The following is a 12,331-nucleotide window of genomic DNA, read 5'->3' on the forward strand; positions in this document are numbered from 1 at the left end:
CTGTCTCCCTGCCCTGAGTGGGCGCGGGATCTGTTTGCAGAAAACTACCTACCTAGGGATGAGCAGCTAGAGTCAAATTCAGCTCAGTCTCCCTGCCTGGGCGTGGAGCCTAGTTGTGGGAAGCAAATTTCCCGTGTCCGACACCAAGGCTCAAAGTCAGGCAGAGTCGCCACTGCTTTGTGTGTCAGAAAGCCTTATTGTGCGGCTGGGGTCTGGTAGTTTCTATGTCACTGCTGCGGGGGCAGTGGGGAGGGGGATTGGCTTTGTGACTCACAGAAATCTGCTGCCGGGTGCCTGGAGTCTTGGTGTCCCTGGGTCTGCAGCTGTGGTGGCAGATCTTCTACCAGAACGGCTATAGGGTCTCGGTTTGCTTCTATGACCAGACTGGGTGTTGGCAAGGCTAGGATTCTAGTCTCAAGCAGTTCTGTTCTTCAAGATGGCGTGGTCTCTGCCGCCAGTGTCCTCCCTAGAGTGTTTGTGGTGGCAGTGGGGTTTTGCCATCTAAGACTGCCCGGATTGGCAGCCCCCTGGAAGAACTGCAGGGTCTAACTGTCCCTATTTCACTCACCCACACACACCTCTATTTTCTCCCTCACTCTCTCACACACTCTCCCTCCCTACCTTCCTGCTGGTTGCCATCATCAAGGATGCTGACCCTAGTTTTATTTCTATCTTTAATTTACTTATTTATCAAATAAACATTTTTTGTGTTCTTTTTGCTCTTATTTTTCTTAGTTTGTGACACCATTAAAAGATGGATTGATCCAAAGACAGATGGCTGAAAGTGCTGAAAAAGAAAATATAAAATGGACAACCACCATTATTATTAGTTCATCTCTTAAGGTATAGAGGCATTTGGGCCATTGATCTTTTTTTTTCCCCTTTATTGATTAAGGTGTTACATATGTGTCTTTATCCTCCCATTGCCCCCACACACACCCCCGCTCATGCCCTCACCCATCTAGTATATGTGTTCATTGGTTTTGCTTATATGCATGCATAGAAGTCCATTGGTTGATCTCTCCCCGCTTACCCCCAACCTTCCCTACCTTCCCTCTGAGGTTTGACGGTCTATGCTTCTCTGTCTCTGGATCTCTTTTTGTTCATCGGTTTATGTTGTTCACTATATTCAACAAATGAGTGAGATCATGTGATATTTATCTCTCTCTGACTGGCTTATTTCGCTTACCATAATGCTCTCCAGGTCCATCCATGCTGTTGCAAATGGTAAGAGATCCTTGCTTTTTACAGCAGCGTAGTATTCCATTGTGTAGATGTACCACAGTTTTTTAATCCACTCATCTGCTGATGGGCACTTAGGCTGTTACCAAATCTTAGCTATGGTAAATTGTGCTGCTATGAACATAGAGGTGCATATATCCTTTCTGATTGGTGTTTCTAGTTTCTTGGGATATATTCCTAGAAGTGGGATCACTGGGTCAAATGGGCGTTCCATTTTTAGTTTTTTAAGGAAACTCCATACTGTTCTCCACAGTGGCTCCACCAGTCTGCATTCCCACCAGCAGTGCACGAGGGTTCCTTTTTCTCCATATCCCTTGCCAGCACTTGTCATTTGTTGATTTGTTGATGAGAGCCATTCTGACAGGTGTGAGATGGTACCTCAGTGTCATTTTGATTTGCATCTCTCAGATGATAAGTGACTTTGAGCATGTTTTCATATGTCTCTTGGCCTTCCTTATGTCCTCTTTAGAAAAGAATCTATTTAGGTCCGTTTCCCATTTTTGGATTGGGTTGTTTATCTTCCTTTTGTTAAAGTTGTATGAGTTCTCTGTAAATGTTGAATATTAAACTCTTATCGGATATAACATTGGCAAATATGTTCTCCCATGCAGTGGGCTTTCTTGTTTTGTTAATGGTTTCTTTTGCTGTGCAGAAGCTTTTTATTTTGATGTATCCCCATTTATTTATTTTCTCTTTAACTTCCATTGCCCTACGAGCTGTATCAGTGAAGATATTGCTTCGGCATATGTCTGAGATTTTGCTGCCTGTGGATTCCTCTCTGATTTTTATGGTTTCCCATCTTGCGTTTAAGTCCTTTATTCATTTTGAGTTTATTTTTGTGTATGGTATAAGTTGGTGGTCTAGTTTCATTTTTTTTTTTTTTGCATGTTTATGTTCAATTTTCCCAACACCATTTATTGAAGAGAATGTCTTGACTTCATTGTATGCTCTTACCTCCTGGTTTGGGTCGATTTCTGGGTTCTCTATACCATTGGTCTATATGTCTGTTATTGTGCCAGTACTAGGCAGTTTTGAGAACAGTGGCTTTGTAATACAGCTTGATATCTGGTATTGAGATCCCTCCTACTTTGTTCTTTCTTGTGATTGCTGCAGCTATTTGGGGTCTTTTTTATTTCAGATTAATTTTTGGAGAGTTTGTCCTAGGTCTGTGAAATATGCCATTGATGTTTTAATGGGGAGTGCATTGAATCTATAGATTGCTTTGGGTAGTATGGACATTTTAATGAACATGGTATGTTCTTCCATGAGTTTATGTATTCCTCTATCTCTTTTTTCAATGTCCTGTAGTTTTCCCAGTACAGGTCTTTTATCTCCTTAGTTAAGTTTATTCCTAGGTATCTTAATTTTTTTGGTGTGATGGTAAATGGGACTGGTTTTTTTAAATCTCTTTCTGTAATTTCACTATTAGCTGAATTCACTTATTAAGTCTGATAGTTTCTTGATGGAGTCTTCAGGTTTTCTATGTACAATATCATGTCATCTGCAAATAATGATAGCTTTACTTCTTCTTTTCTAATTTGGATACCTTATATTTCTTCTTCTTGTCTAATATCTATGGCTAGCACTTCCAGTACTATGTCAAACAGGAGTGATGAAAGTGGGCTTCCCTGTCTTGTTCCTGTTCTTAGGTGAAATGATTTTAGTTTTTGCCCATTGAGTATGATGTTGGCTGTAGGTTTGTCATATAAGGCTTTTATTATGTTGAGGTATGATCCCTCTATTTCCACTTTGCTGAGGGTTTTTATCAAGAAAGGGTGTTGGATTTTGTCAAATGCTTTTTCTGCTTCAAATGATATGACTATGTGATTTTTATCTCTCAATTTGTTTATGTGATGTATCATGTTTATTGATTTGCAGATATTGTACCATCCTTGTATCCCCAGGATAAATCCTACTTGGTCATGGTGTATGATCTTTTTGATATAATGCTGGATCCGATTTGCTAGAATTTTGTTGAGGATTTTGGCATCTATGTTCATGAGGGATATTGGCCTGTAGTTCTCATTTTTTGTGGTGTCTTTACCTGGTTTTGGTATTAGGTAATACTGGCTTCATAGAATGAGCTTGGAAGTGTTCCTTCCTCTTGAATTTTTGGAATAGTCTGAGGAGGATAGGTTTTAGTTCTTCTTTGACCGTTTGGTAAAACTCCCCTGTGAAGCCATCTGGCCCCGGGCTATTGTTTGCTGGAAGCTTTTTGATGACTGCTTCAATTTCCTCCATAGTTATTGGCTTATTCAGAATTTTAGATTTTTCCTGATTGAGTTTTGGAAGGTTGTATTTTTCTAGGAATATGTCCATTTCCTCCAGGTTGTCCAGTTTGTTGGAATAGATTTGTTCATAGTATTTTAAACAATCCTTTGTATTTCTGTGGGGTCTGTTGTTATTTCTCCTCTTTCATTTCTGATTTTGCTTATTTGGGTCCTCTCTCTTTGCTTCTTGGTGAGCCTGGCTAGAGGTTCATCAATCTTGTTTATCCTTTCAAAGAACCAGCTCTTGGTTTTGTTGATCTTTTGTATTGTTTTTTTGGTCTCTATGTTGTTTATCTCCGCTCTGATCTTTATTATTTCCTTCCTTCTGCTTACGCTGGGCTTTTCTTGTTGCTCTTTCTAACTTTTTGAGTTGTCGGGTTAGATAATTTATTACCATTATTTCTCATTTTTGTAGTAGGCTTGTAGAGCTATGAACTTCCCTCTTGCTGTGTCTCATAGATTTTGGATTGTTGTGTTTTCATTGTCGTTTGTTGCCATGATGTTTTTATTTCTTCTTTGATCTCGCTGGTAACCTAGTCATTGTTTAATAGCATGCTATTTAGTCACCAGGTGTTTGATTTTTTTGGATTGTTTTTATTGTAGTTGATTTCCAGTTTTATGCCATTGTGATCTGAGAAGATGCTTGATATGATTTCTATCTTCTTGAATTTGAAGAGACTTTGCCTGTGACCCAATATATGGTCTATCTTTGAAAATGACCCTTGTGCACTTGAGAAGAATGTATATTCTTTGGCTTTGGGGTGAAATGTTCTGAAGATGTCAGTTAATTCCATCTGATGTAGTGAGTCATTTAGGATTGATGTTTCTTTGCTGATTTTTTATTTAGAGGATTTGTCCAGTGGTGATAGTGGGGTATTAAAGTCCCCTGCTATGTTTGTATTGCTGTCAATCTCTCTCTTGCTATCCTCCAGAAGTTTTTTTTATGTATTTGGGTGCTCCTGTGTTGGGTGCATATATGTTTACCAGAGTTATTTCTTCTTGTTGGATTGCTCCCTTTAGTATTTTGAAGTGGCCTTTCTTATCTCTAGTTATGTTCTTCACTTTGAGATATAATTTGTCAGATATAAGTATTGCTACCCCAGTTTTTTTTCATTTCCATTCGCCAGAAAAACCTTTTTCCATCCCTTCACCATCAGTCTGTGTGCGTCTTTTTTTCTGAAGTGGGTTTCCTGTAGACAGCAGATATTCGGGTCATGTTTTCTTATCCACTCAGTTACCCTATGTCTTTTGATTGGGGCATTTAATTCATTTACATTTAAAGTTATTATTGATAGGTACTTGTTTGTCACCTTTTTTATTCTTTACCCGTGTTCCTTCTTTGCTTCCTATTTCTTCTTTTTACAGCAGACCCTTTAGCATTTCTTGCATTGCTGGTTTGGTGGTAATAAATTCCCTTAGTCCTTTTTTTTTCCTGAAGCTCCTGATTTCACCCTCAATTTTGATAGATAGCCTTGCTAGGTACAGTATTCTTGGATTCAGACCCTTCCTTTGCATGACTTTATATTTTTCATTCCATTCCCTTCTTGCCTGATGTGTTTCTGTTGAGAAATCAGTCGCTAGTCTGATGGGGGATCCTTTGTAGGTAACTTTCTGTCTCTCTCTGGCTGCTTTTAAGATTCTTACTTTGTCGTTGGTGTTTGCCAATTTAATTATAATGTGCCTTGGCATCGGTCTTTTGGGGTTCATTTTGCTTGGGACTCTGTGAACTTCTTGGATTTGTGTGAGTTTTTTCTTCCCTATATCAGGGAAGTTTTCTGTCATTCTTTCCTCAAACCGGTTTTCTATTCCTTGCTCAGTTTCCTCTCCTTCTGGCACCCCTATTATGCAGATGTTCTTTCATTTCGTGTTGTCCCAATGTTCTCTTAGGCTCTCCTGCTTTTTAATTTTTTTATTCCTAGAAGCTTCTCTGCTTGGGTATTTTTTCCTACCTTGTCTTCTACCTCACCGATGCGGTCCTCTGCTTCTTCTAGTGTTGATGCTTTCTATTGAGTTTTTTTATAGCAGCGATGTCACTTTTCATTTCTTCTTGCTTCTTCTTCATTTCCTCTTGGTTCTTACACATATTGTTGAATTTGTCTTCCATTCTTTTCATCCACCTTATGACCATTTCTCTGAATTCTTTCTCTTTCAGGTTGCTTGCCTCCATTTTGTTTACTTCCTTTTCTGGTGATGCCTGCTTTTCTTTCATATGCGGGCTGTTTCTTTGTCTCCCCATGATCTCTCTTCTCTGGGTGTCTGGTTATGTAGTTCTCTCTCTCCTTTCCATAAGGAGGTGCAGAGCTCCTCTGAATCCACATGCTTGTGCCACTTGGGGACCAGTGTTCCCAGTTTCGCAGCTCTTCGCTGGGTGCTGTTGTTGTATATTCCCGGGATTTTCAGGCTTCTGACAACATCCACTCTCCCTTTCAAGATGGCACATTCTCCGCATCAGAGCTGGTCGCTCCAGGAGGGATCCCAGCAGCAGTGGAGGTTTCCCGGTCATGGGAACCCTGTTTAGCAATCCCCCACAGTCCCCTGGAGTATAGCTGTCCCTCAACTCACAAACAAACACTACCCATGGGTCCACACATTCTCCCTTCGTTCTCTCACTCATGCACTTTCTTGCAGTCTGCCTTCCCATCAGCTGCCATCTTCCTTCCCTCAATGCTGACTTTGATAGGTTGTATCCTTTTATAGTGATATCTCCACATTCTAGTTGCAAATCCGAGTTAGTGAGATGCAACTGGGCCTCTTTTGGAAGGAGTGAAATATTTACCAGGGGAATTTTCACCTCCTCTTGGGTTCTCCCTGTTGTGTTAACATCGTGTCTCTTGAACTTTGGGAAGCATTTTTCTTCGGGAATATCCTCAAGTGGGATTTACACCTCTGGAAGAAGTGTTATGGAGCTAACCAATGTCTGGTAAGACCTCTGGGTGGTAGAGTTCAGTTTCGGTTCCTCTCTTGTGTCAACCTCAACTGCGATCTGGATTTTGAACTCCTTGTCGTCCCTACTTTGAAGTGTGAGATTAAAATGTATTGTAGTTGCATTCATTTCACTGTGCATTATGAGGTGGATGGTTTTCCACTTATTGGCTATGGAAGCGTGTTGAATTACGGGGTTGTCACTGTAGGCACCTTTGATTCCCCTTTTGGCTATTTCTGCAAAGCTGAAATAAGGTAGGCATTCACCTTTTGGGTAACATAGTGAGTCTGGTTTGGGAGAAGAGTTACTTTATATAATTCATGAAAATGATCTTGCCCACAGTCGCCAGCATCAAAACTGTAGGACAAGACGTTGCAGGCCTGGTCACAGAACTTATCAGTGAGCCAGGAGTTTGAACAACCTTGATTACAGTAAGAGACACTGTTTATTCCTCTGCCAAAGTGCCAGGCCTGGACAGCTCCCAAGCTCCCGGTTCCCCTGCCTCCAGCACCATAGTGACTCCCTCTATTGTTACCAAAGTAATCCCCACCATCCCAATCACAGGCTGAGTTATTGCAAGCCTTGTCACAATAGCCATCTTTAATCCAGAAACCCGGGCACCCCTCAGCACAGTTTGGCACAGGCCATGTCAAATAAACCTTTTGACCTTTGGAGTGACTATAAAAATCAGCTGGCCAGACATCCTTCCCAAACATGCCATCGTCATTCAGGTAAATAAACCTCTGGGACAGCCCTTCAATGCGATGAATGTGACTTTCAATAGCTGGTGAACTAAAGGTAGGCAAGTGGCTCAAATTTCGAAAAACATCCTGGTGTGTTACTATTGTCACTCGAGGATTATCCGTTCAGCCAGGACGGAATCTGCCCATTGGTGACTATGAAAATGTTCCGAACCCACAGTGCGTGCCTCTCAATGGATCACAGTGAGTATCTCAGTTCTTCATTATCTTCAAAACGGCTGACAGAAATGTCTTCATCGTGCTTGGACTGGCTGATGGCACTCAGGTCCCATAATAAATACGCAGGACTTATGGTCAGTTCTTTCCCATCGATGGTCATGTTCTTAGTCTGCTTATTCAGTTCTTGGAAATCTTTGGGGTTGTTCAATTTTAGGAGTGCTACACTGGCCTCTGAGTACAGGTGCAACAGTTTTATTTTAGAAGAAAGATTTTCTGGCAATTTTGCTTTTAGTTGATTTGTCTACTTGAAGGTCAGTGGAAACCCACTCAGGAAAGCCAAATCTTGCATTAGCACTAGCCCAGGGACTTCTTTATCTGTGGTCAGATAGCCCCTCCAAAATGTCTGTTTGCTATTTCCCTTAAAGGTTTCAGCATGGGCATCTTTAACACTCTTAGTCCTATTGAAAACAACAACTGAAACATTAGTTGAAGGGTTTTTTGGTTTTGCAACATTGAATATGTTGCTGGCAAGATGAAAAGAAGGGTAAAGATATGGCAGGTCCTTCAGTGTGACATTGGCCGGCAGGGGTGGGTCCAGGACAAGCACTGGCAGCTTAATGCAGTGTGTCAGCAAACATTGCAGCTGCTTCTCACTCTACTTAGTTGGTTCTGTTGTGTTCTTCCCAAGGATTTCTCTCATGGCTTTCTGCTCCTCTTCCATCTGTTTCCTGACTTGCTGCAGTTCCTTCAGTAGTTCAAGGTCAGTGCCATTCACCCAGGTGTATATCACGTCAATCGGCATGGCTGTCTGCCCAATTTCAATCTTAATCTCTCAAGTATCTGTTTCTGACAGGGCTGTATTTGGGGAGGTTGCTGTATTGCTTTCCAGGACTGAACGGCCTCTCTTCAGCCCAGTCTCTGAGGGCTCTCAGGGACCATTCAGATTTTTTTTTTTTTGTATCCCCTTGTAACACTCAGGGTGTAGTCTGGGTGTGGCTGTATTGGTTGCCTGGAGACTGCCGGGAGGGGCTATCTCTTCAGGAGAAAATGGCTGCTTAAACCAGAGTGTCAGGTATGCCTCAGTGCCAGACTCCTGGACACCTCTCCCTGACCTGATCCTGTCCGCAGCCTCTCCCCAAATTCCACAAGTCTGCACCTCCATCTGCACCTCAGCCACAGGTGAGTGTTTGTATTTGAAAGGTCCTATGAACTGGGTTTAGTGAATAAAAGCAAAGGCCAAAAAGAGGGGAAAGAGCTGTGCCATTGTGAGCCCCTCTCTCCCCAGCATGACACTGTTTGGGCAGTTGTTCAGGCTTCCCCCTCCAGGCTCAGCCTCTCGTGGTTGTGGTCTTAGATCTAGAATTCCCTGTCACTAGCAGCCCTGTGGACTTCCTTTCCACAGTCAGACACTACCCCTGTCCCAAGGGACACAGCCTTGGTGCTGTGTGGCTTCCTTCTGACCCTCTGGCTTGGAGGTCTCATAATTCTCTCCAGCCCAGATCCCTGATTTTACCGTTCTCCAGGCGTCCTCTGCCCTTCCCAGCTGAGAATTGTCTCACAAGCTGTGTCTACTTCACCAATTCCAGGTGGATGTTATTCGATTTAGTTGCTCCTTCTATCTGCTCCGGGATAAGGCTCGACACGTCTGCCTATTCCACCACCATTTTGTCACTCCCTCTGATTTTTTTATTTAAATATTAAAAGTGATAGAACACTAATTTAAAAGATCCTTAGCTTGATTATCCAAAGTTGTATGGATCAGCAATTACGTAAGTTAAATGTATTTTAAAGATTAAATTATAAACTTTACTGCATCTATTTCAACACCCCACTTCTCTAAATATTTGAAGGTAGGGAATTTTCTAAAGTTATTTTTTTTTCTCTTTAAGCCTGTTCTAATAGAGATGTTAAGGAATTCCAGAAACTGTAACACATGCACATAGTAATTATTTAAGACTAGAGGCCCAATGCACGAAATCCGTGCAAGAGTAGGCCTTCCTTCCCCCGGCTGCCAGCACTGACTTCCCTCTGGCACCCTGGACCTGAGCTTCCCTCCGGCCGCCAGCATGCACTCAGGACCCAAGGTTTCCCTCACAGTCCCGGCTTTGTCCGGAAGGAGGTCCAGTCTAATTAGCATATTATGCTTTTATTATTATAGATTTTTTGAAAGATAAACAGAAATTGATTTGTCTGGTTTAGTGGCATTGGGAGGAGCAGTCAGCTTAATTGTGACTTCCTTTTTTAAAAAAATAAATATATATTGTTCAGATTATTACAGATGTTCCTCTTTTTCCCCCCATAACTCCCCTCCACCTGATTCCCCCCCACCCCATCCCCTTCCCCCCCACCACTGTCCTCATCCATAGGTGTAAAATTTTTGTCCAATCTCTTCCCGCACCCTTCATGCCCCCTTCCTCCCGAGAATTGTCAGTCCACTCCCTTTCTATGCCCCTAATTCTATTATATTCACCAGTTTATTCTGTTCATCAGATTTTTCATTCATTTGATTTTTAGATTCACTTGTTGATAGATATGTATTTGTTGTCACTTTGTTGTTCATAATTTTTATCTTTACCTTTTTCTTCTTCTTCCTCTTCTTAAAGAATACCCTTTAGCATTTCATATAATACTGGTTTGGTGGTGATGAACTCCTTTAGCTTTTTCATGTTTGTGAAACTCTTTATCTGACCTTCAATTCTAAATGATAGCTTTGCTGGGTAGAGTAATCTTGGTTGTAGGTTCTTGCTGTTCATCACTTTGAATATTTCTTGCCACTCCCATCTGGCCTGCATAGTTTCTGTTGAGAAATCAGCTGACAGTCGTATGGGTTCTCCCTTGAAGGTAACTAACTGTTTTTCTCTTTCTGCTTTTAATATTCTCTCTTTGTCTTTTGCCCTTGGCATTTTAATTATGATGTGTCTTGGTGTGGTCCTCTTTGGATTCCTCTTGTACGGGGTTCTGTGCACTTCCTGGACTTGTAAGTCTATTTCTTTCACCAGGTAGGGGAAGTTTTCTGTCATTATTTCTTCTAATATGTTTTCAATATCTTGCTCTTGCTCTTCTTCTGGCACCCCCATAATTCTGATGTTGGTACGCTTGAAGTTGTCCCAGAGGCTCCTTACACTATCTTCATATTTTTGGATTCTTTTTCTTTTTGTTTTTCTGGTTGGGTGTTTTGCTTCCTCATATTTCAAATCTTTGGTTTGATTCTTGGGATCCTCTAGTCTACTATTGGATTTCTGTATATTATTCTTTATTTCAGACAGTGTATGCTTAATTTCTGACTGGTCCTTTTCCATTTTTTTTGGCATTCTCATTAAGATCCTTGAAGGTCTCACTAAGCTCCTCGGAGGTCTCACTAAGTTTCTCAGTGGTTTCTAGAAGATTCTTGAGTAACCTTATAACTGTGGTTTTGAACTCTATATCCAGTATTTTGCTTTCCTCCATTTCTTTCATTCGTGACATGTTTCTTTGTCTCCGCATTTTGGCTGCTTCCCTGTGTTGATGGATTGGCTTTGTGTGGTAGGTGACCTATAGGGGCCAGTAGCTCAGCCTCCCCAATCACTTGAGGTGGACGCCTTTGGTACACCCCTTTGTGGGCTGTGTGCACAGTCTTGTTGTAGTTAAGCCTTGATTGCTGTTGGTACACTTGGAGGAATTGACCTCCAGGCCAATTGGCTGTGAGGAACAGCTGTATCTATAATGGAATTACTGCTGTGCTGGAGACACCCTTATGGGGCAGGACTTGCTTCAGTGGGGCTTTGGTGCTCACTGAGTCTGCCTCTTGAGTGTATCACTTATGTATGTGAGGTGTTGAAATCTGGTGTCATCTCACACTGAACACTAGGTACACTGGCTCCTGGATCTCCAAGGAGGTGCAAGTCAGCTACTGTCTGAAGCCACCCAGCAGGAGCTATAGCGAGATTTGCAGATTTCACCTCTTTGTTCGGGGTTTGGAAGTTTTGGAGCTCTCTGACCCAGCTACAGTTTCTTAGGTTAGGCTGCAAAAGGGCAGGCCATTCATATTGCAAAAGCAGATGTGCATAGCTTGGGTGGGTTTGTAAATTGGGTGGGGCGGGGTCTCAGGGAATCACCAGAGCGTAGCAAACAGTGATGGCTGCCAGTCAGCCATCTCTGCATCCCCGCGTCCTGTGCCACAGCGCAGTAAACAATGATTCCTGCGAGCACCTCTGCGAGAAAGCCACCCTCACTTTCTGACCTGATGCCAGACAGTCCAGCTTCTCCCTGTAGGAGTCTGGGTCCCTAGAGTCTCGCCAGAAACTGGAGTTCAGAGCAGTCGGGAGCTTGTATCTCCCTTCCAATTGAAAAAAAACAGCGCACCCAGTCGCCAGCCCAATTCTCGCGTCTCCGTACCTCTCTTTTTCTACGCCTCTGAACCTCCTACCCGGTCTCAATGGACTTTTTTCTTTCCTTCTAGTTGTAGAACTTCTACTCAGCCAGCTTTCCCGTGGTTCTGGATCAGCCGTGGGCAAACTACAGCCCGCGGGCCGGATCCGGCCCGTTCGGTTGTTCTATCTGGCCCACGGAGCCGAAAGAGCGGAGGGTTCTCTTGCTCTCCCCTCCGCTCCTTCACCAGCAGCAGTGTTAACATGGCAACGTCGGGAAACACGGCCGCAGCTCCTTCTTCTGAGTGGGAGGATTTATATCTGCCCATTCAGTAGAAGGAACAACCTCTCAATCTTCCAGAGGTTCCTTGTAATGCCCGCGGACGCGTCCCCCGACATCACCCTGGGAATGCGTAGACACGTTATCGTGGTGATGTAGGGAGGCATGCCCCTGGAGAGCACAGTATCAGAGCATTAGCTAAAAAGGAGACCAACAACACTGTTCCCACTGAAGTTGATGTTTTAAAGACCAAAAACCTTTCAACCCAGTCTACGTTGCCATCTACATCTACGTCCCGGGCATAATTTGGAAGTTGCACTAAAGAAAATGTTTAATTTACTGTTTACACA

General features: G+C 42.6%; 1 protein-coding gene and 1 pseudogene across 2 annotated transcripts in view; one reads left to right on the forward strand and one right to left on the reverse strand.

The window, feature by feature from the left end:
• Window positions 1-774: 774 nt before the first annotated feature.
• The window catches only part of LOC308242158 (protein SPO16 homolog), a gene marked incomplete at both ends in the record, with an annotated part of 28,146 nt that continues 16,589 nt past the window's right edge, over window positions 775-12,331 (forward strand). The window contains one exon of the mRNA XM_080656031.1: window positions 775-843. Coding sequence (XP_080512157.1) covers window positions 775-843 — 69 coding nt within the window. The remainder of the gene's footprint in view (window positions 844-12,331) is intronic.
• LOC308242586 (N-acetylglucosamine-1-phosphotransferase subunits alpha/beta-like) lies at window positions 5,939-8,157 on the reverse strand (annotated as a pseudogene). The gene is made up of 2 exons: window positions 6,088-8,157; window positions 5,939-6,022 (listed from the first exon to the last, which is right to left on the reverse strand). The product of its transcript is annotated as an N-acetylglucosamine-1-phosphotransferase subunits alpha/beta-like (transcript).

This window comes from Plecotus auritus (genome assembly GCF_963455305.1).
Source record: "Plecotus auritus genome assembly, chromosome: 2".
Lineage (NCBI taxonomy): Eukaryota > Metazoa > Chordata > Mammalia > Chiroptera > Vespertilionidae > Plecotus > Plecotus auritus.